Genomic DNA, 23,649 nt, shown 5'->3' with positions numbered 1-23,649 from the left:
TGTACTGATCGATATATATACATATATATGAATATACTGCTCCAGAGCTATTGCGTGAGCTCCAACATTTTACAAAAATATTCCCTTCCTCTCTCTTTGATTTTCTTTGCTAATTTCTCAAATCTCAACATGGTATCAGAGCAGCCAGGTTCAATCTGAGTTGGGTGTTGCTTCTGTGTGAATCCTTGAGAGAAATTTAACGAAGAAACATTTTGTTTCTGCAATGGGAGAATCAGGTGGTGAGCTACGGGCTCCCATCTTTGATGGAACAGAGTATGAGTTCTGGAAGGTAAGGATGATTACAATTTTCAAGTCTCATGGGATCTGGAAACTTGTAGAGAAAGGGATTACTGTTCCAGAATCAAAGAAAAAGAAAACAAAGAAGGAAGGAGAACCAGTTGGCGTTGACGATGAAGAAGAGGTCGATGCCGTCATGGAGGGGCTGCTCATGAAAGACGCCAAAGCACTGGGCATCATCCAGGGAGCAGTCACAAAGGAAATCTTTCCTCAAATTGTGAATCAAACCACTGCGAAGGGAGCTTGGGATCTACTCCAGGAAGAATACCATGGAGATGAACAGGCAAGGTCAGTAAAATTACAGGGTCTACGTCGTGAATTTGAGTATATGAGAATGAGGGAAAATGAAACTCTACTTGCATATTTCTCCAGATTTTTTGATTTAACAAATCAAATGGAAAAATATGGTGAAAATTTAACAAATGAGAGAATGGTTCAGAAAGTTTTAATTAGCCTGACCAAAGTGAATGACCCGATGTGTGTGATAATTGAAAGAACTGTGGATTTGCGCACTGTATCAGTGCATGAGGTTGCTAGTTCTCTAAAGAGTTATGAACTGAGGTTAATAAGACATGAGGAGGAGGCTATGAACTCTGAAAGGGCACTTGCTAGCATGAGTTTTCTCCCAAAACTCAGTCTACACAAAATAGAGTGTTCACTCCTGATGGTGTAAAGAAGGGGCAGAAGAACTGGAAGGGAAAATCTAGGAAATGAGAATCGAAACCTCAGAATACAATGAAGCAAGGAAATGGTGCTGACACAGGGAAACAAAGATGCAAAATCTGTGATAAATCTCATCTTGGTGAATGTTGGTTTAAAGGAAAAGTTAAGTGTTATAATTGCGATAAGTTGGTCATGTTATGAAGGATTGTCATCAGCCAAACAAGAAGGGTCCAGTGGCTAATTATGCCAATCAAACACAGGAGACAGCTACAATGTTTTATGCTTGTCATGTTGCTTCTGTGCAGAGGAGTAATGATGTGTGGTATCTGGACAGTGGTTGTAGCAACCACATGACCAGCTGTGAAGACTTGCTTATCAACATCGATAGGACTGTGAGGTGCAAAATTAAAATGGGGACAGGAGAACTTGTGCAATCAGCTGGAAAGGGTACTCTTGTAGTGGAGACCAAAAGGGGCACAAGATATATACCAAAAGTGATGGTGGTGCCAGGGCTAGATGAGAACCTTCTGAGTGTAGGACAGATGGTGGAGCATGGATATTGAATTGTATTTGGTGATTTTACAGCATGTATATATGAAGACAAAACACTCCAAGAACCTATTGCCACCATTCAAATGAAAGGGAATCGATGTTTTCCTTTTACATTTGAGAATGTGAATCCAATTATGGCTAACAAGGCTACTTGTGCTGACTCATCTTGGAAGTGGCATAGGCGGTTTGGCCATTTGAACCTTGATAGCTTAAGGCTACTTCAAGAGAAGGAAATGGTGTATGGTCTGCCAAGTCTCATGGAGTATGCTCATGTGTGTGAAGGGTGTGCCACTGGAAAATCACATAGGGAAGTTTTTGATAGAACCAAGGTGAGAAAGGCTGAAAATCCACTGGATTTAGTACACACAGATGTCTGTGGTCCCATGGTTGAAACCCTTGGAGGTAATAGGTATTTCCTTACATTTATTGATGACAAGACAAGGATGTGTTGGGTTTATTTCCTTAGACTCAAGTCTGATGTGTTCTCTATATTCAAGAAATTCAAAGCCATGGTGGAACTGCAAAGTGGCTACAAATTGAAGAAACTAAGGAGTGACAGGGGTGGAGAGTATACATCACATGAATTTGAGAGGTTCTGTGAAACTTTTGGAATTGAAAAGCAGTTAACATGGCCTATTCTCCTCAGCAAAATGGTGTTGCTGAGAGGAAGAATAGAACCATAATGGAAATGGCTAGAACTATGCTTTTGGAGAAGAAGATGCCTCAAAGGTTTTGGGGTGAAGCTGTTAACACAGTTGTGTATCTCCTTAACAGATGCCCTACACATGCCTTGGAAAATAAAACTTCATTCGAAGAGTTTGGTGGAAGGAAACCTGGAGTAAAGCACTTAAGGGTATTTGGCTCAATTTGCTACTTTCACATTCCAGCACAATTGAGACAGAAATTGGATGAAACTGGACAGCAAGGTGTATTTGTAGGATATGGAACAAGGGAGAAAGGCTATAGGATCTTTGACTTGAGAAGCGACAAGGTGGTTGTTTCAAGAAGTGTTATATTTGATGAGGATGCAATGTGGAACTGGGAAACTAGGCAAACACTGTATGTGAATGCTCCTTGGAACAACAAACAAGATAAATCTACTACTGAAATAGAAGATGTGCCTGCAACTCCTTTTCTGTCTACTCCATGTTCCAGTCATAGGCTAAATGAAGACTTGACTGACTTAAACTCACAAAGTGTGATAGCTCCAAATGAAAATGGAAGACAAAGAACTGTTTCACCTGCAACTGAATCTGAAGGAGGCATAAAGTTGTCAGAAACCTATGACTTCACTCCCAGAAAATGGAGAGATCTAAATGATGTTTTTGCACAATGTATGGTGAGTGTCATCGAACCAGAAAACTTCAGAGAAGCTGCTACTGATCAGGCTTGGCAAAAGGCAATGGAGGATGAGATTGCAATGATAGAAAAAAAATCAAACTTGGGAGTTGGTTAGCAGACCAAGTGAGAAACCTATTGTGGGGGTCAAATGGATCTTCAAGACCAAGCTGAACCTTGATGGCACTATCCAGAAACACAAAGCAAGGCTGGTAGCTAAAGGCTACACTCAAAAACCAGGGGTAGACTTCAATGAGACCTTTGCCCCTGTGGCAAGGCTTGACACAATTCGAACCTTGATTGCTTTGGCTGCTCAAAGGGGCTGGAAACTTTATCAACTTGATGTTAAGTCTGCTTTTCTAAATGGAATTTTAGAAGAAGAAGTCTATGTTGACCAGCCAGAAGGTTTTATTGTGAAAGGTGAAGAGAGTAAAGTGTACAGGTTGAGAAAAGCTCTTTATGGGCTGAAGCAAGCCCCAAGGGCCTAGTATGGAAACATTGACTCCTACTTGAGTCAGTGTGGTTTCGAGAAGAGCCCAAGTGAGGCTACCCTGTATGTGAAAAACAAAGGGGACCAAGGAACTCTAATAGTGTCAATCTATGTTGATGACATTATCTATACAGGAAGCTATGAGAAGATGATAGAAGAATTTAAGAAGGAAATGATGATGAAATATGAGATGACTGATCTAAGCTTGCTATATCATTTTCTTGGCATGAGGGTTATTCAGCAAGAAGGGGGTATTTTTGTGCACCAAAAGAAATATGCATTGTGCTTATTAGAGAAGTTTGTGCTGAAGAACTGCAATCCAGTAACTACTCCTTTAGCTGCAACTGATAAACTGAAAAAGGAGGATGGAAGTGCACCTGCAGATGAAGAATTGTATAGGAAAATGGTGGGCAGCCTACTATATATAACAGCTACTAGACCAGACATAATGTATGCTGCTAGTTTGTTGGCTAGATTTATGCATTGTCCTACCTCTAAGCACTATGGTACTGCCAGGAGAGTTCTCAGATACATACAAGGAACAATAGACTATGGAATCAGATATGAGAAAGGTAGTTCTGCAGTTTTGATTGGTTATTGTGATAGTGACTGGGGAGGGGATGAAGATGACATGAAATACACCTCAGGCTATGCTTTCTCTTTTGGCAGTGGGGTTTTCTCTTGGGCATCAGTGAAACAGCAGAGTGTGGCTCTCTCAACAGCTGAGGCTGAGTACATGAGTGCCTCAGAAGCCACCACTCAAGCTGTTTGGTTGAGGTTTGTTCTACAGGACTTTGGGGAAGAACAACTGGAACCTACTGCTTTGTTATGTGACAACACCTCTGCAATAGCAATGGCAAAAAATCCTGTCTTCCACCAAAGGTCCAAGCATATCAAAAGAAAATTTCACTTCATTCGTGATGCAATTCAAGAGGGGACAATTGAGCTGTTGTACTGCAAGAGTGAAGAACAACTTGCTGACATCTTCACAAAAGCATTGGCTAAGGATCGTTTCTGCTACTTGAGGGACAAGCTGGGAGTTATATCAGTTAGGGCCTTAGAAGGGGGTGTTAGAATTAAGGCTCCTAACTAATGTCCTAATTCAGTTTTGGTATGAATTAGTTTCTTAAATGCATAGAATAGTTTTTAATTAAGCTGTTAGTGAATATAGCTGTCAATTGAACAGATGGCAGTGTCTTATAGGGCATTGCTTCTTTGGTGAGGTGGAGGTTATAGGCTCTCCTCCACAATTCTGTTTCAATGGCTAAAGGCCCACATTCATTGTACTGATGGATATATATATATGAATATACTGCTCCAGAGCTATTGCGTGAGCTCCAGCATTTTACAAAAATATTCCCTTCCTCTCTCTTTGATTTTCTTTGCTAATTTCTCAAATCTCAACATCAGACTAGTGAGGAGAAGTCATGGTGCCAGAGATATTAGAGGTGAAAGCGGTTGGAAAGTGTTATCCACTTCATGCATTCTAGTTGTCATGAACGAATAATCAAGTGACATCAATGCTGGTGAGATGTGAGTCTCATCTCTGATAAAGAGGTAATGTAAAAAATGTGCCAGACATTATTGATTTTTCTGACATAATATCCAATAGTTAATAGAGTTTCACATTTGCTGTGTTTTCAGTCTCTACCTCTTTGACAAGTACCAATATTATCATACTTAAACAATCTAATTGTCATTAATGAATAATTAAGTGGCATCCAGACATCTGAAATGTGAGTCTCACCTCTAATAAAGAACTAATATAAAAAAATGCAACAAATGTTATATTTCTCTAACGCAATATCCAATGGTTCATATTGTTTCACATTTTCCTGTGTTTTTAGTCTCTACCTTTTTGATAAATGCTGACAATATCATACTCAAACAATCCAATTGTCATCCATGCATTCTAGTTGTTATGAATGAATAATCAAGTGACATCCATGCATTATTCTAAAAGCATGTGAAGCCCACAATTCGGTAACATTATTTTGTTAAAACTGATTCTAATGCCCAAGCACAAGGCAAATATTTAAGCATATTGAAAGAAGTTGCAAAGCAAACTAAAAAAAAAGAACCGATGACAGAAAGAAAGGTAGAGATCATCTCAAGAAAAACCATCAGGCCATCCTCTCCAACTCCTCATCACCAAAAAAACTTCAAGCTCTCTCTTTTGGACCAAAGAGCTCCACCTAATTTGTACGCAACTATGATTTTCTTCTACTCAGCCTCCAACAGCAGCATCCATAACCATAAACAGCAAATGATATCGAACCATCTACAGAAGTCCCTATCCGAAACCTTGGTTCATTTCTATCCATTCGCTGGGCGATTCAAAGACGCTGTCTCCATTGAGTGTAACGATGAAGGCGCTTCTTTTGTAGAAGCCCAAATCAACTGCCACCTCTTGGATGTTCTCTCCCAAATTGAACCCAATTTACTTCTCCACTTTATTCCAACAACCTATACTCTTAATCATGATTCCTTGGATGCTCTTATGCATGTTCAACTCACTGTCTTTAACTGTGGAGGAATAGCTCTTGGAGTCTCTATTTCACACAAGGTCGCGGATGCATTATCTTTGTGCACATTTGTCCAGTGCTGGACCGCGGCTACTCGTCATGAATATGACATTAATGGTCATGATCATCAAATTCTGCTTCCAGATTTATTCAGTGGACCGTCTTTGATGCCAGCTTCGGATAGGCATAGGCTGATCACATTCACCCCAACATTACCAGCTCTTCAAAATTTCACCACAAGGAGGTTTGTGTTCAGCTCCTTTAAGATGGCCAGTCTCAAGGCCAAAATTAGTAGACTACTACTTGATCAAAAGCTTGGCATTATTAATGGCCCCACAAACGTGGAATTAGTATATGCAGTTGTGCTCAAATGTGCTATTAATGCTGTTGCTGCTTCTCAATCCATATCATCACCATCAAGGCCGTCACTAGTGTCTCAAGCCGTGAACTTGCGCAAGAGAATGGTCCCTCCCCTGCCCCACAATTCTATGGGCAATCTCGTTTCACAATTTCATCTGTTAGTGGAAAAAAATGATATCGAATTACATGAACTGGTTGTCAAGATGAGGAAAGGGTTAACAGACTTCTGCAATGACAAGGTAAATAGATTTAAAGGCGAAGATGGCTTTTCAATGGTTTGTGAATCTGTTAAAGAGAAGGATGAACTTCATAAGATGGGAGTCAATTTCTTTGGCTTTTCAAGTTTGTGCGGATTTCCCTTATATGATACGGATTTAGGGTGGGGGAAACCCATTTGGGTCACTTGTCCTATGTTTTTCAACCATTTTTTCATTTTGAGCAAATGGGGTGAAGATATTGAAGCTTGGGTGAGCTTAGAAGAACAAGTGATGACTATATTTGAACGTGATGATATGCTTCTTTCACTTGCTTCTTTGAATCCTAGTGCCATTGTTAGTCGTTGCAGCATGTGAGAATTAGAAGTACTGGATTAGGATATATCATTATGAAATAAATAAAGGAAAGCGATTTTCGTACTCTATTTTTCTCTACTTGCACTCTTTTTTTTTTTTTAAATAATTGTATGAGTTAAAATCTCTAGTTTACCCTTAGTCGACTTTTCCTAAACAACTTCATCTTTATAAAAAAAATTGCCTCTTTCTTTCACACAGATACTTAACTAATTCACACCCAGAGCATATATTTGCTATTTATATGAGGTTCAACAAGGTTTTCTCTATCCGGATTTAAGAGCTCTCTGGTTGTTTTGGATTTTGAGGAGGTAAACACCATCTACTACCAATGAGTATCCATCAAGAAATTTTTTGTAGATCTAATATGTAAAAGTTTGAAATGCACTCCTATCATGTGATGATGCTCTTTGTCCATAGAGTTTAGTTCAATTTATAGTACTAGCTATCCACAACAACATGTACAACAAGAACAAAAAAGACAAGAAAAATAAAAGAAAACTAGAGTTTGTTTTCTGCATTAGGGTGTATGGACTGAGATTATGGTACTCCTATATAGTTGGGATCCCTCTTGTACGTGGCTTCCAAGTCCTGACTCGTTGTACTTAATTATTGTGGTGAATCTTATCACATATAAAATTGGGGATGAGTTTGGTGGGAATGGCTGAAATAATTAATATAGTTGAGTTGGGAGGCTATAAAGATGTGTTTGTCCCTGTAAATAAGTTTGGCTGGTGATCTAGATGCACTACAAGAAAAACAAGCAAAGGCAACCAATATTTTTTGGTAGGCATAGAGGCAACTGCCACTTTTGTTAGTTTGTAATGTCTCTTGCCACACTGCAGTCACCATATATCATGTTGGAGGTTGGTGTTGGGGTGGCAAGGGAGTTAAGGCCACCCACATGTAAGCATGGTGGAAGCTTCTGCCAAAACCTGCAGTGTCAGTCTGACAGGTCCGGTCCTCACCAATGCTGCAGTTAGTGGGTTTCACTTGTTCACCATCTCTATTGGGGTTGCTAAATTGGTGGAGGATTGATATTATTAATTAATGTCATGCCATGGTTTCTTCTACTATCTTGTTAACAGTGGGTATGAATGCTCACTAATAACAACCATTGCTTACTGCACTCCCACCTTATTGGTATTAGTTTCTGATTTGGTTTCAGAAATTAAATATCCTCCACCATGCAAGAACTTTGGTGACTATTTATATGAGATTGAGAATGCATTTTCCCACCAAAACGATTGCTGCAGTGGGATTGAATGTACTGCAGTGTCCAATTAATCTTTCATTTGCAACAGTCCGAATATGCATTTTTCAGTTCTAGATGCTTGCAATTGTTGTTACACCATATTATTCATAAAATGTGGAAAGCCTACACTAATATTGGAGCAAGCATGCTTAACTTTCAGTCCAGCAATCTCATTAATAGGAGGGGTATGTAGCAGAACCTCAATGCCATATCAGAAAAATAAAAAACCAAATAATTGACAACTCAAGTTACACAGCTGAACCCACACAGCCTTTCTTCATTGATGCAAATACGACTTGCTATATACATTGAAATTGCATGTTTAATTCAAGTAGTGGTTCAAGTGCATAGTTACAACCATTCTAATTAATTACCCCATACTTTTCACAATTTCTAAAACAGAATGAAACTTAGATACCAAAAACAACAAAAGCATAATCACTAGCTGCGCAACACTTAGTCATATGATTCCAACAGAATATCCACACTTCCAAACTTGGTGATATATATCATAGTCTAAACCATAATATAACCCACCAAGTTTATAGTTCTATGACAAAAGCTGTTCAAAATACCAGCAGTATATTACTCAAAACAACAAAAAGTATTCTTACTGGCAGCCATGATTTCTTTTGCTATGTCGATCAGTTGTGTTGTGACCTTCCAACCCCGCTTCTTGAAGCGCCTGCATCTCCCACAGCACCATCCTCTGCTCCCATGTCATTCCTAGCATGATGTTGCGCCAATTGTTGGGGACCAGCCAGTCCTGCTCTAGAAATTGGCGTAATCACACCTGTCATCTGTGGAAGGTGGAAGGAATTTGTGCCAGTCTGAACTGGGGGCAGTGGGAGTGCCAAGTATGGAGTGTTGCCAGGGCTTGTGCCAATGTTGCCCCTTAAGTAGTTGTCTACAGCTGTGGTAAGCCTCCCATTCAAGTTGAAATCCATGTGGGACTGCTCCTTTGAATGTTCAATATCTCTTGAGTGTTTACCATTGCAATCCTCTCCAATTCAACCCGATATTTCTCTAGATCACTGCCAAATAGGATTTCTATTATGAAAAAAAGTGATGTAGGACAAGAAAAGGTTTTGAAGAATGAAGACCGGACCGCCCCATTGAGGTCCGGTCCTCTAGAACCTCACCTAGTGAAAATAGAGCTCAAGTGTAATTTTCCCTGCTGGAGGTCCGGTCTTCCAAAGAGAGGTCTGGACCTCCCTGCATGAAATCTCCATTTCAAGCTGCGTCGTCTATGGAGGTCAGGTTCTCTCAAGCAACGTCCGGACCTCCCTTCGTGCAAATTCCATTTCACTGCTGCTACCTTCACTAGAGGTCCGGTCCTCCAGTGTAGGATTCGGACCTTCTTCCCTCATAATTTTGGCTCTCTGTTTTTTTTCTTTTCCTTTCTTGAGCCAAATATGCCTAACTTGGTGATCTGAAGCTTTTTCTCCTTATATATATATTGCTTAGGGAGATTAATTAAACTTCTTATATCTTTGAGTTTTTTTTTCTAATGTGTTGCTTCTTAATATATTCTAGAGCAAAGACAAATTATTGAAGGCATACAATCAATTAATCTTCAGAATATGTCATAAGTGCAGGGAATATGTCATACCTTACAATGTAAAGCTTCACAACCTATTCACAAAAGCCAGGATGATTTCCAGCTCCATTCCCTCCTTCACTTCAGCTTCAGGTCGACAAAGGAAGATTTCATTACTTGATCATTGAGAACTCATGCGCTACCTGCTCTTTTCTCTGGTTTAACCAAATACAGTTGGTTTTCCAGTCAAAATATGAGCTCACTAGGTGCTTTCGGGCTTTGATCTCTCTTCTGATCTATCCGTAAATCAAAGTGTGCTTTTTCCATCTCTTGCTTAGCTTGGATCTGCACTTAATGGCTGGCTCTCCTCAGTACCAATGTGTAGAGCAGTAGAGCAGTAGATGCAGATAATATTCTCTCTGCAAAGTCTCTTGAGTGTAGCAGTAGGTCTACCTGCTTCACTGCAGCATTGTGAATGCTCTGCTAAATATCTTAAACACTTTATGGAGGATTTCCTTACTGTATATAATATCCCTTGAAGCCTGTCAGCAGCCACAAGTAGTTGACACCTTATCAAGTCAGTCATGGGTAACTGTGATTCCAACCTACTAGGCACCATTAGAAGGAGGGAAAATATTGAGCATGGGCGGGAGATGGGTTTTTAAGTTTGTCTCACTGACTGGACTTGCTTTATGATAAAAAATGGAAAAAATGGTTACTGTTTTGTACAATTTGGGTTGGTTATAGTACAACCCCAAGTAAATTGGTGGTGGTGTCTTTGTGTGCTGGCCCTGTTTTTAGTCCCTAAATTAACTAAACCCCTTTTTTTAGTTTAAATTATAGGGGTGCCACAATTTAATCAACTAATCAGAACCATTAGTTGCATATGTCATCACTGTTCATGTCTGACTTAATATGATGATCACTAATAATTAACATTAGTGAACAGCCACATTAGCAATTGACACCCCCCCCAACTTTAGTGGAAATCATTGGAGGCCTTAGGCCAAAATTGTTGTAGTGATGAGAGAAAGAGTCATAGAACGGACAAGGAATTGTTTTGGAAAGAAGATGAAGTTTAGAAAACATGTGTAAGGGTAAACTTATATATTCAAAGATCAATTGTCATCCATGCATTCTAGTTGTTATATATGAATCAATAATCAAGTGGCATCCATACATTATTTTAAAAGCATTTGAAGCCCACAGTATTCGGTAACATTATTTTGTTAAAACTAATTCTAATGCCCAAGCAGAAGGCAAATATATAAGCATATTGAAAGAAGCTGCAAAGCATGCAAACCAAAAAAAAAAAAAAACATAAACGATGACAGAAAGAAAGGTAGAGATCATCTCAAGAAAAACCATCAGGCCATCCTCTCCAATTCCTCATCGATCACCACAAAAACTTCTTTCACTTGCTTCTTTGAATCCTAGTGCAATTCTTAATTAGTCGTTGCAGCATATGAGAATGAGAAGTACTGGATTAGGATTTATCGTTATGAAATAATTAAATTGCCTTTCTTTCATCAGCTTAATTGGAAATAATTTAACCTTTTGACTTTCATAATAGCTATATTGAATATGATGAGATGCTTTTTCATTTGCTCCCTTGAATTCATAGTGAAATTAATTGTCGTTCATTGTCACATGTGAGAATATATGAGAACCACTTATATATATATCGTTGTGAAATAAATACATAATCTCTCTTCTTTTATTAAATTAATTGGAAACAAAATGTTAGGAAACCACTTTTTTTGTACTATTTGTATGTAGAGGTGAAATTCACTTACAGAGGTGGAGGTGGAGGTGGGTCCACTTATAAAGATAAAGTACAAATGAGGAATACACATGTTTTCCTTGTAAAATATATATTGTTTAGTGCATGTGGCAACCAAACTCATTCTTGCAGTCCAATTGTCATGAATGAATAATCAAGTGGCATCCATGTAGAGTAATTATTATCATGAATGAAACAAGTGACATTCATGCATGCATTCTCAAACATCTAGCTAGCTCCCCTGTACATTCTGCAACATCATTTGTCATGCCCAAGCAAAAGCATATTGGAGGAAGTTGCAAACTGCAAAACAAAGGAAAAGATGACCGAAATGAAGGTGGAGATCATCTCAAAAAAAACAGTCAGGCCATCCTCTCCAACTCCTCATCACCACAAAAGCTTTAAGCTCTCTCTTTTCGACCAATCATTCCCTCCTAATGTTCACGCAGAACTGATTTTCTTCTATTCGGCCTCTAATTATGGTGACGAGTCAGCACCCCAGAAGCTGCCGGTATGGAAATCGTTGTGGTCAAACCACCTTCAGAACTCGCTATCCAAAACCTTGGTTCATTTCTATCCACTCGCCGGCCGACTCAAAGATGGGGTATCCATTGAGTGCAACGATGAGGGTGCTTATTTTGTAGAAGCCCAAATCAACTGCGACCTCTCCAATTTTCTCTCCCAAATACCAGGCCCCAATTTACTAGGCCAATTTATTCCCACTAGTTTTACTAATCTTGATGCATTGGATGTTGTTCTGCAAGTTCAAGTCACTGTCTTTAGCTGCGGAGGAATAGCTATTGGAGTCTCTCTTTCACACAAGATCGCGGATGCATCATCTTTGTGCACATTCGTCCAGAGCTGGACGGCCACTGCTCGTAAAGAATACGACGACCATGATCATCGTGATCATCAAATACTGCTTCCAAGTTCAATACTGGACCGCTGATGCCGCCTGGGAAAACGGGGACAAATTTCATCTCCAACCCCCAAATGTTCCTACCTCAAAATTTCACCACAAGGAGGCTTGTGTTTAGGTGCTCAAAGATGGCCAGTCTCAAGGCCAAAACCAGTAAACTACTACTTGATCAACAGCTTGGCTTTAATGTCCCTACAAATGTGCAATTAGTATTTGCAGTTGTCTTGAAATGTGCTATTAATGCTGTTGCTGCTGCGTCCCAATCCATATCATCATCAAGGACGTCGCTACTGTTGCAAACGGTCAACTTGCGCAAACGAATGGTCCCTTCACTGTCGGACAATGCTATAGGGAATATCATGTGGCGGTTCCCGGTGTTGGTTGAAAAAGTTGATATCGAAATACCGGAACTGGTCGTCCAGATGAGGAAAGGGTTAGCAGACTTCTGCAAGGACAAGGCAAAGAGATTTAAAAGGGAAGATTGTTACTCTCTGCTTTGTGAATCTCTTAGAAAGGAGACTGAACTTGAGAAGTTGGTAGTCAATATCTTTTGGCTTTCAAGTTTATGCGGATTTCAATTTTATGATATGGATTTTGGGTGGGGGAAACCCAGATGGGTTACTTGTCCTATGTACTTCGACAAGTTTATCACTTTGGTTGATACCAAATGGGGTGGAGATATTGAAGCTTGGGTGAACTTGGAAGAAAAAGAGATGGCTATATTTGAACGTGATGAGATGCTTCTTTCATTTGCTTCCTTCAATCCTAGTGCAATTGTCAGTCGTTGCCGCATTTGAGAATGAGAAGTAGTACTTGATTTATATTTAAGTTATGATCATCTATTAAGCATTTAATTATCCAGATCATCGTTTTAATGTACTTGATATTTGAAGATAAAGTGCTACTATTCCCACCTCATGTCTTATTTTCTCACCTACCATTTAATGAAAATATTAATAATAAATATAGATATATATATATAGAGCAAATTACAATTTAGTACCTCAACTTTACATGTTGTTTCAACTTAGTACCCCAACTTTGAAAACTTGCAAAAAAGTACTTCAACTTTCATTTTGTATCAACTTAGTACCTCAACTTTGAAAACTTGCAAAAAAATACCTAAACTTTCATTTTGTGTCACAATAATACCTCCGTTAGCTTTTCTGTCAAAGTGGCAGGGGTATTTTTGTTTTTTCCTTAAATTTAAAAAATAATAATTTTTTTTAATAAAAAAATTTCTTAAAATTAAAAAAATTATTATTTTTCAAATTTAATTTTATGAAATTTTTTCATAAAATTTAAAAAAAATTTTATGAATTTTTTTTTTAATTTTATGAATTTTTTTTATTTCATAAAATTTTAAAAAAATTTTATGAATTTTTTTTTAATTTTATGAATTTTTTTTATTAAAAAAAATTATTATTTTTTAAATTTAAGGAAAAGACGAAAATACCCCTGCCACTTTGACAGAAAAACTAACGAAGGTACTAGTTTGACACAAAATGAAAGTTGAGGTATTTTTTTGCAAGTTTTCAAAGTTGGGGTACTAAGTTGATAAAAATGAAAGTTGAGGTATTTTTTTGCAAGTTTTCAAAGTTGGAGTACTAAATTGTAATTTGCTCTATATATATATATTCTTATGTAAAATGACATCTAGGGACATATAGGAAAGAAAAAATAATTTTCCTCTGTCCCTTTCTAGTCTCTTTCCCTCTCTTACTATTCCATCTACAGTTCTTGGGAGAGACAAGATCGAGAACGGTAAAATCAATTATATATACCATCTTGATTATTTTTATTGTTTTTTAAAAGTATCTTGATTTGCTTCAAATGTTGAAGCAGAACCTTAGCTTCTGTATGTAGGCTTTAATTATCTTCCTTATATGATACGAATTTAGGGTGGGGGAAACCCATTAGGGTCACTTGTCCTATGTTTTTCAACCATTTTTTCATTGTGAGCAAATGGGGTGAAGATATTGAAGCTTGGGTGATCGAGCATAGAAGAACAAGTGATGACTATATTTGAACATGATGAGATGCTTCCTTCACTTGCTTCTTTGAATCCTAGTGCAATTGTTAGTCGTTGCAGCATGTGAGAATGAGAGGTACTGGATTAGGATATATCATTATGAAATAAATAAATGAATGGTGTTTCATTCATCAGCTTATTAATTGGAAATAATTTAACCTATTGATTTTCATAATGGCTATATTTGAATATGATGAGATGCTTTTTCATTTGCTCCCTTGAATTCATTGTGAATTGTCGGTCATTGTTGCATGTGAGAATGAGAACCACTCATCGTTGTGAAATAAATACATAATCTTTCTTCTTTTATTAGATTAATTGGAAACAAAATGTTAGGGAATTGAACCACATTTTTTGTACTATTTATATATTATCTCTTTAATAGAGTCGTAATCCACTTATAAAGATACACAAATGAGGAATATAAATGTTTTCCTTGTAAAATATTGTATAGTGCAGGTGAGAACCAAACTCATTATCGCAGACCAATTGTCATGAATGAAGAATCTGTTGGATGAGGAATGAAACTAAGAAACAAAACAAGAGATTACTGCAGAAAAATTATGCAGAGAACACAAAGGTTTGAGTTGCTACAGCAGAGCTCTTGAGTGTTTGATTAAATTTGCTTACTGATCATTACAGCTAATACAAATATAAAAGCATATAGCTCTATAGATTTCTTTCCTAGAAAGCTGAAAAGACTTTGCCTAGGAACTCTAAAGATGAGCCATGCTCTGTCTGCAACATCTAACTTGGCTGCTGCCATAAATATAAATGTTTCAAAAGTCACTAAAGTGCATTAATTCCAACACTCCCCCTTAATGCACTTTCTTCACAACTCCAATGAGCTCTCTAAGATAACAAAATCTTTCTCTGGGAAGTGGCTTGGTCAGTACATCAGCAAGTTGTTCCTCTGTCCTGCAATACACAAGTTGAATATCCCCTTTCTCAATTTCATCTTTAATGAAATGGTATTTGAGATCAATGTGCTTGGTACGATCATGATTGACTGAATTTTTTGCAATGGCAATGGCTGCTTTGTTGTCACAGTACAACACGGTTCCTTCTTCTTGTTTTTCTCCAATGTCATCAAGAATTCTTCGAAGCCACATGGCTTGAGATGTTGCTTTGGCAGCTGCAATATATTCTGCTTCTGCAGATGATTGGGCTACAACTTTCTGCTTCTTTGAAGCCCAAGTACAAATCCCTGAGCCAAGAGAAAAAACATAAGCTGAAGTGCTTTTTAAATCATCAAGGCAGCCACCCCAATCACTGTCAGTGTAACCAATGAGACTTGAATTTTCTATAGTCTTGTACAGAATTCCATAATCAAGTATGCCTTGCAAGTATCTCAAAACCCTTTTTGCAGCTCCATAATGAATTAGACTTGGCTCTTACAAATATCTTGAAAGTAAACTTGCAGCAAACATGATGTCTGGTCTGGAAGCAGTAAGATACAAAAGGCTTCCAATCAAACTTCTATAGTGTGCAGCATTTGCCTTCTTTGCACCATCATTTTTCTTCAATTTTTCATTTACCACTAGAGGAGTAGCCACTGACTTGCATCTGAGCATATTGAACTTCTTAAGAATATTTTCTGCATATTTCTTTTGAGAAATGAAAATCCCATATTCTGATTGAAGAACTTAAATTCCCAAAAAATAGTGCAACAAACCCAAGTCTCTCATCTCATAGGTGCTCATCATATCTTTCTTAAACTGCTGGATCATAATTTCATCATTGCCAGTGAAGATTTAAATCATCAACGTACACTGAAACAATGAGAATAGAATCTCCCTTCTTCAAGACATAAAGTGTAGGCTCACTTGGACTTTTCTGAAAGCCTCTCTTAGCAAAGTACTTGTCAATTTCAGCATACCAAGTGCGGGGTGCTTGTTTCAACCCGTAAAGAGCCTTGTTCAGCTTGTAGACTTTATCTTCTCCCCCTTTAACTAGAAAACCTTGAGGCTGCTCTACATACACTTCTTCTTTTAAAACTCCGTTTAGAAACGCTGACTTGACATCAAGCTGATACAGTAACCATTTCTTTTGAGCAACAAGAGCAATAGTCAAGGTTCTTATAGTTTAAGACCTTGCAACTGGTGAAAAAGTTTCTGTAAAATCAACCCCTGGCTGTTGAGTGAAACCTCTAGCCACCAGCCTTGCTTTATGCTTTTGAATGCTTCCATCTTGATTGAACTTTGTCTTGAAAATCCGTTTCACCCCAATGACTTCTCGATCTTTTGGAGGCTTAACAAGCTCCCAAGTATGGTTCTTCTCAATCATCTTTATCTCTTCTTTCATTGCTTTCTCCCAAACTTCTTGATTTTGAGCTTCCTCAAATCTTACTGGTTCTATACTAGAAAAATTGCAGCTTTCCAATACATCACTCAACCTTCGGGTTTTTAATGGAGGACTTTCGGGTGAAGAGAAACTTGGGGAGGAACCATCTCCACTTGGATTGCTTGTAGAAAGTGTTGGTGACTGAGGAATAGCTTCTTCTTCTTGCTCTCCTTGAATTTTTCTTTGATCTTGAACATCAACATATGGCATCTTCTGCACTTTATTTTCATCCCAATTCCAGCCAGCCTTTTCATTAAAAATAACATCTTTGCTCACAATCAACTTCTTAGTTTCAACATTATAAATTCTGTATCCTTTTGTGTTGGGGTTGTAGCCAACAAAGATGCATTTTTGGCTTTTCTCATCAAACTTAGTTCTTTTTTCAGCAGGAACATGACCATAACAAATGCAACCAAAATTTTTTAAATGACTTACTGAGGGCTTGAATCCACTCCAAGCTTCAAATGGAGTCTTGTTCTTCACAGCTTTAGTTGGGCATCGATTGAGAATGTAGACAGCTGTATGTACAGCTTCTGCCCAAAAACTCTTAGGTAAGCCCTTCTCAGTCATCATTGAGGTTGCCATCTCCACAACTGTTCGATTCTTTCTCTCTGCAATCCCATTTTGTTGGGGACTATATCCTTCTGTCAATTGCTTCCAAATGCCTTCATCTTTGCAAAAACTTTCAAATTCTTGAGAAGTATATTCTCCTCCTCTGTCACTTCGGATAACTTTAATAACACAGCCACTTTGCAATTTCTACAAATGCCTTGAATCTTTTGAAAACTAGAAAAGTCTCTGATTTTTCTTTCAAAAAATAGACCCAGGCCATCCTCGAATAATCATCAATAAAAGTGAGAAAGTACCTATGTTGATTCAAGGAGGGAGTTCGCATTTGGCCACAAATGTCAGTGTGCACAAGCTCCAGCGATGCTTTGGCTCTCCATGTGCTTTGTCTTGGAAATGGAATTCGGTGCTGCTTGCCCATCATACACACTTCACAAGCATCAAATGATGTTTCAATTTTAGGCAGCCCATTCACCATGCTCTTATGTTGCAGTAGCTTCAGCCTTTGAAAATTTAAATGGCAAAATCTCTTATGCCACAACCAAGTATCTTGAATAACATCAGCCTTCAATGCAACCATTTGCTTATAATGAAATTCAATGGGAAAATTTCTATTTTTCTCCATTTTAACTGAATCAATGACCATATCTTTTGATTTTTTATCATAAATGGTGCAGCCACCATCTTCAAACATAAGTCTGTAGCCATTTTCCACAAGCTGTCCAACACTAAGCAAGTTCTGACTTAGTTCAGGAACTAGCAAAACATCATTGATATGCTTCACTCCCTTCTTGGTTTTGACAGCAATAATTCTTTTACCTTTCGCATACACAATGGCTCCATTACCAAGCTTTATCTTAGGAGTAATTGCAGTATCCACATCAAGAAATATTTTTTCATTTCCTGACATGTGATTGCTGCAGCCACTGTCAAGGTACCAAATGCTTTCTTTTTCTTCGAGAGCTGATTGACAAGCGTAGAATAGGTTCTCATCTTCATCATCATCATCTTTACTTTCAGAAAAATTTGCTTGGTTAGTGGCTTTGAATCTGCAATCTTTTTCAACATGCCCAAATTTCTTACAATAATTGCATTTGGGTTTTCCACGATGCCAACAACTAGAAGTAGAGTGATTTGGTTTATTGCAAATTTTGCAAGGAGGTTTATTGTCATCATAAGTCATACCTCTGTCATTTTTAGTTTCTTCTTTCTTGCTGGAGTCTCCCTTCTTCCATCTTCTTTGATCTCCAACCGTTGGTTACCTTTTGGATTTCCTTTCTTGTAGAACTTCTGTGGCTTAAAAGTGAGCTTGGTTTGGAAAGCACTTTCAATAGCTTGGTCATTTCGTCTCAGTCTTCTCTGCTCATGAAACTTTAGAGAACCCATCAGTTGTTCAACTGATAAAATGGTGATGTCCTTGGATTATTCTATTGCAGCAACAATGGGGTCATACTTTTCAGGCAAGCTGATCAGTATTTTCTCAACTACCTTCTGGTCTGAGACTGCTTCTCCAAGTGTTTTTATTTGATTGACAACTTCATTTACTCTTGATGAGTAATCTTTGATGCATTCAGATTCACTCATCTTGAGATTTTCAAATTCTCTGTGCAAAGTCTGAAGCCTTATAGTTCTTGCCTTGGCATCTCCTTGAAACTCTAGTTCTAAGATCTCCCAAGCTTCCTTTGCTGTCTGAGCTGTTGTGATTCTTGGAAAAATATTTGAGGTGACTCCGTTCTGTATTTTTGAGAGAGCTTTAGCATCAGTCATCATATCTGCTTCATACCTTTCTCTTTGTTGCTGTGTAAGTTCTGCTTCATTTGCTGGTTCATTAAAGCCTTTGTCAACAATACTCCAAAGTCCTTCTGACCGAAGCAATGTCCTCATTTTTACTCTCCAAAAATCATAGTTTTCTCCTCCAAAGATGGGAAGAAAAGAGTATGAAACTGATCCACCTTCCTTTGAAGACATCTCCTCTGATGCAGTTTGTTATCCGCCCAGTATGATTGAAAGAACCTGCTCTGATACCAATTTGTTAGATGAGGAATGAAACTAAGAAACAAAACAAGAGATTACTGCAGAAAAATTATGCAGAGAACACAAAGGTTTGAGTTGCTACAGCAGAGCTCTTGAGTGTTTGATTAAATTTGCTTACTAATCATTACAGCTAATACAAATATAAAAGCATATAGCTCTACAGATTTCTTTCCTAGAAAGCTGAAAAGACTTTGCCTAGGAACTCTAAAGATGAGCCATACTCTGTCTGCAACAGCTTACTTGGCTGCTGCCATAAATATAAATGTTTCAAAAGTCACTAAAGTGCATTAATTCCAACAGAATCAAGTGGTATCCTGCAATCTAATTGTCATGAATGACACAAGTGACATTCATGCATGCTTTCTCAACCATCTAGCTTCCATGTACTGCAACATTATTTGTCGTGCCAAAGCAAAAGCGAAAAAAATATATATATAGAGTGGCACTCTGGTGCGGACGCATCAACACAAAAAAGAAGTACAGACTCTGTGTAAAAAATTTCTGGTGAGCACTCGGTAGTGTAAGTTTGCAAAAAAAAAAAAAAAAAAAAAGAGGTGCGGGCGTCCACCCTAGAGAAGGACTATATATATACACACACACATGCATTTTTAAGCATATTGAAGGAAGCTGCGCCCAAACTGCAAAACAAAGGAAAAGATGACTGAAATATAAGGGATATATATATATATATATATAAATTTGGAACCCTAACATTAGAGTGTGGACCGATTGGAAAAAATATTAGAATTCAAGTAGGTCATATAAAAAAAAAAAATTGGCCATTTTTTCCATTAAAAGTCGCACAATACTTTTTTTTTTTTTTTTGAGAATTTGGAACTTTCATAGATTAAGAAAGATGGGCTACATCTGATAAGAGGATTGGGTGCAACCAGGGAGGTGCTTCCTCAATCCATGTTGAAAACTCATTACATGACAAAGCCAACTTGGCTACTACGTCTGCTGCCATATTGCAACAGCGAGGCGCCCACTGACAGGAAAAAGAAGAGAACAATAAACTTAAATCCTTAACTTCGTTGAGCAGGACCTCATCATCACCATAATAGGTCTCGTTAGACACCATCTTAATTCGCCACCACATCCTTAGCGTCTAGCTCTAGCACAACCTTTCTGAACCCCAATTCCGATGCAAAACTCAGCCTCACTCTTGCTGCAACCAATTATGTGTGTGCAAGATTTAAGAAAGGCTACACCTACATTGCTCGGCAGCCAAGAATTGACCAAGTTCATCCTGAGCAAAGGGACATTCCCACAAAGCATGTAGCACTATCTCAGGGTCCCGACCACATCTGGGATAATAAGGATCAAGCAAGGAGTAAAATTTCAGTTTTGAGGAAATTTTTGATGAAAATTTCGACGGAAATTTTTGCGAAAATTTCGATTAAAATTTCAATTTCGATAAAATTAGACAAAAACGACGAAAATTGCTATCAAAATATGGAAATTTTGAATGAAACTTGACCATATGTTTATTTAACATATTATCTACTACATTGTTAAAAAACATTGAAGAAATCAAATAATATAGTAGATTTCATGTGATATGTGATGAATATAATGTGCGCTGGAGACAATACTGTTAAAAAAATACTTCACTAATTAATAATTACATAATAAAATTACACGAATAAATCACCAATGTAGCAACGGAAAGTAGCAAGTTTACTCAAAGGGACTTGGAAATGGTCTTCTATAGTTAAATTAGGCCGAATTTGGTTAAAATAGCACCAATCCGATGGCAACAACGGCGACAACTGTTTACCTAAAATTTCAATTTTACAAATTATCAAAATTGGAAAACCAAAACATTAAGGAAATGAAACTTCATGATAAGGGGATAAATTTCTTTTTCATAATTTATGTTTACAAGTTACAACTAAACGAAACACCAAAATGACCAGATCAAACCCCAAATAAAATCTCAAACCTTTTTTTTCTTTCCAATTACCTAAAGACTCCAAATCTCAATCTACCTTAAAAAAAAAAAAAAAAAAACTTCTTTCCTTTTTTCTCTTTTTTTTTCTTTCCTTTTTTTTTCTTTTTTTTTTTCTTTTCTCTTCTTTTTTTTCTTTCCTTTTCTTTTCTTTTTTTTTTCTTTTTTTTTTCTTTTCTCCTCTTTTTTTTTTTTTTTTTCCTTTTCCTTTCTTTTCTCTTTTTTTTTTTTTTTTTTTCCTTTTTCTCTTCTTCCCCCGTGACCTTCCTCTTTTTTTCTTTCCTTTTCCTCTTCTTCCCCCAGTGGCCTTCCCTTCCTTCTCCCTCCTTCCCCAGCCACAAGATCTGCGCCCACCTCCCGCGACCAAAACCCACTGCTTGTGCCGCCCGCGCCTGCGGCTTGCCACCTCCCTCCTTCCCCAGTCAGCCTAGTGCTACTCGCCTCATCGCTCCTTCCCCAGTCAGCCTAGCGCTACTCGCCTCATCCCTCTTTCCTCAGCCAGCCTCGCGCCATCTCTCGCCTCCTCCCCCACCTCGCACAGAACCACCGTCCGCGCCCATCGCTCGCCTCCTCCCTCCTTCCCTAGCCAGCCCCGCACCTCTTACCTTCTCACTCGCTCAGAACCCGCACCTCCCACCTTGCGACTCGAAAATTTCGGCGAAATTTTTCAAAATTAATTTGGTATGGTGTTAAAATTTTCATACCCCTAAAAAACGAAATTTTACTCCTTGGAATCAAGTACCACCTTCTTCTTAAATAAAGTGACCCAGCATGGAAGGTAATTATGCAAACACCGCCAGAGGAAGAACTTAATTTTATTTAGGCAGTGCAAGTTCCAAATCTTTGTCCACAAGCTAGAATCCACACCCTTTGATGTACTGATTGAGGTGTCCCGCTGCTCTTTCCTTCTCAGAACGGGTTGCTTTATATCCACTCTGAATGCTATAGAGGTCGTTCCCTTCATAATGCCAAATCAGACAATCATCCCTCATCTGCGTGCTCAACGGAATTAATACTCAGGATCACATTGGCTTCTTCCTCCCAAAACGATTCTCGAATGAGGCTCTCATTCCACACACTAGGGGTCGAAAACAAATCAGTGACTATCCATCGCCAATGCAGGTGGTGAACAAATTAAAAACGATGACGGTCTGGGATCCATTTGTCTTAATACACTCGGATACATAGCCCATTGCCCACCCGCCGCCGTAATCCCAGTTGAAGCAACTCCTTTCCCCAAATGAGAGATCTCCAAATATGCGAAGCATTACTCCCCAGCTGTGCATGGAGAAAGAGCCCATTGAGGAAGTATTTAGCCTGATATGTCCTTACTATCAACGAGTTAGGGATAGAAAGCAAACGCCAACACTGCTTGGCAACAAGGGTGTGATTAAAATCTCCAATATGTCGGAAGCCTAGACCTCCACAAAATTTACCTCTACACACTGCCTCCGAACTAGCCCAGTGAATCCCTCTAGCATTTGTCGCCTTGGCCCACCAAAATTTTGCAAAAATAGCATCGAGCTTTTGCCACACTCCTTTAGGCATTCAGAAACAGCTCATCGAATATATAGGCATCGCCTGAAGAACGGTTTTGATTAATGTATCTTTCCCTGCTCTTGATAGCAGTTTTTCTTTCCACCATTTCACTCGCTTCGTAACTCGGTCTAAAACTTCATGAAATAGCTGTTTCTTTGCTCTACCTTCAATAATCGGCAGCCCCAAGTATTTTTCATGGCAATCTACTAATTGTATTTGGAGGATATTGCACACCGTGGACTTCACCTCATCTGTGGAATTGGGACTAAAACACACCGCAGACTTATCATAATTTATCTTCTGTCCTGAAGCCTCCTCATACTCATGAAAAACTTCTCGGAGAGTGAGGCTGGCTCCCATGTTCGCACCCAGAAATAAAATAATATCATCTGAGAAAAAGAGATTGGATATCGAAGAGGCAAGACGTGAAACACGAACCCCCTCAATAGCTGCTCTACTTTCCGGCCGCCTCTCGCAGCAGCCCCGAGAAACCTTCAGCCACCATTATGAAGATATATGGGGATAAAGGACATCCTTGGCGAAGACTTCGTTGTGGTACAATAAAACCCGTGAGTCGTCCTTCCCAAAGAACAGAAAAAGTAGTAGTAGACACAATCTAACAGCCGAGCAACTCAATCAGTATGAAACCCCATTTTGATCATGACTGCTTTATGAAACTTCCACTCAACCCGATCATATGCTTTGGCCATGTCTAATTTGAGCGCCATCTTCCCATCACACCCATCTTAATCTACTTAATTGAATTTGTTACCTCAAAGGATGTCATAACATTGTCTAAAATCATCCTCCCAGGCACAAAAGCCCTTTTAGTTTCAGAGATCACCAAAGGAAGCACTTCTTTCATCCGAATTGCTAAAGCTTTCGCCAAAAT

At 38.4% G+C, this 23,649-nt stretch overlaps 4 protein-coding genes across 4 annotated transcripts; all 4 read left to right on the top strand.

The window, feature by feature from the left end:
* Window positions 1-223: 223 nt before the first annotated feature.
* On the top strand, window positions 224-1,523 carry LOC147291125 (uncharacterized). The gene is made up of 2 exons (XM_086235884.1): window positions 224-964; window positions 1,164-1,523. Exons 1-2 carry the CDS (start codon window positions 224-226, stop codon window positions 1,521-1,523), a joined length of 1,101 nt encoding a protein of 366 aa, XP_086092010.1.
* Window positions 1,524-5,552: 4,029 nt separating this feature from the next.
* LOC147291124 (cocaine synthase-like) lies at window positions 5,553-6,797 on the top strand. Its single transcript, XM_086235883.1, has one exon. It carries the CDS (start codon window positions 5,553-5,555, stop codon window positions 6,795-6,797), a length of 1,245 nt encoding a protein of 414 aa, XP_086092009.1.
* Window positions 6,798-11,703: 4,906 nt separating this feature from the next.
* LOC147291123 (cocaine synthase-like) lies at window positions 11,704-12,321 on the top strand. Its single transcript, XM_086235882.1, has one exon. The coding sequence runs from the start codon at window positions 11,704-11,706 to the stop codon at window positions 12,319-12,321; it is 618 nt and encodes a 205-aa protein (XP_086092008.1).
* On the top strand, window positions 12,321-13,088 carry LOC147291122 (cocaine synthase-like). The gene has a single exon (XM_086235881.1). It carries the CDS (start codon window positions 12,321-12,323, stop codon window positions 13,086-13,088), a length of 768 nt encoding a protein of 255 aa, XP_086092007.1.
* Window positions 13,089-23,649: the final 10,561 nt, after the last annotated feature.

The sequence above is a fragment of the Dryas octopetala genome, chromosome 3, assembly GCF_963921425.1.
Source record: "Dryas octopetala chromosome 3, drDryOcto1.1, whole genome shotgun sequence".
In the NCBI taxonomy this organism is placed as follows: domain Eukaryota; kingdom Viridiplantae; phylum Streptophyta; class Magnoliopsida; order Rosales; family Rosaceae; genus Dryas; species Dryas octopetala.
This window is presented reverse-complemented; position numbering and strand designations above follow the sequence as displayed.

What these genes read in the sequence shown, in the direction of transcription:
- LOC147291122 (XM_086235881.1), top strand. Translation starts at nt 12,321, where the DNA reads ATGCCGCCTGGGAAAACGGGGACAAATTTCATCTCCAACCCCCAAATG.
- LOC147291125 (XM_086235884.1), top strand. Translation starts at nt 224, where the DNA reads ATGGGAGAATCAGGTGGTGAGCTACGGGCTCCCATCTTTGATGGAACA. An exon ending in TAGAGTGTTCACTCCTGATG is followed by an intron (nt 965 to 1,163) that starts GTGTAAAGAAGG and finishes CATGTTATGAAG; the next exon opens with GATTGTCATCAGCCAAACAA.
- LOC147291124 (XM_086235883.1), top strand. Translation starts at nt 5,553, where the DNA reads ATGATTTTCTTCTACTCAGCCTCCAACAGCAGCATCCATAACCATAAA.
- LOC147291123 (XM_086235882.1), top strand. Translation starts at nt 11,704, where the DNA reads ATGAAGGTGGAGATCATCTCAAAAAAAACAGTCAGGCCATCCTCTCCA.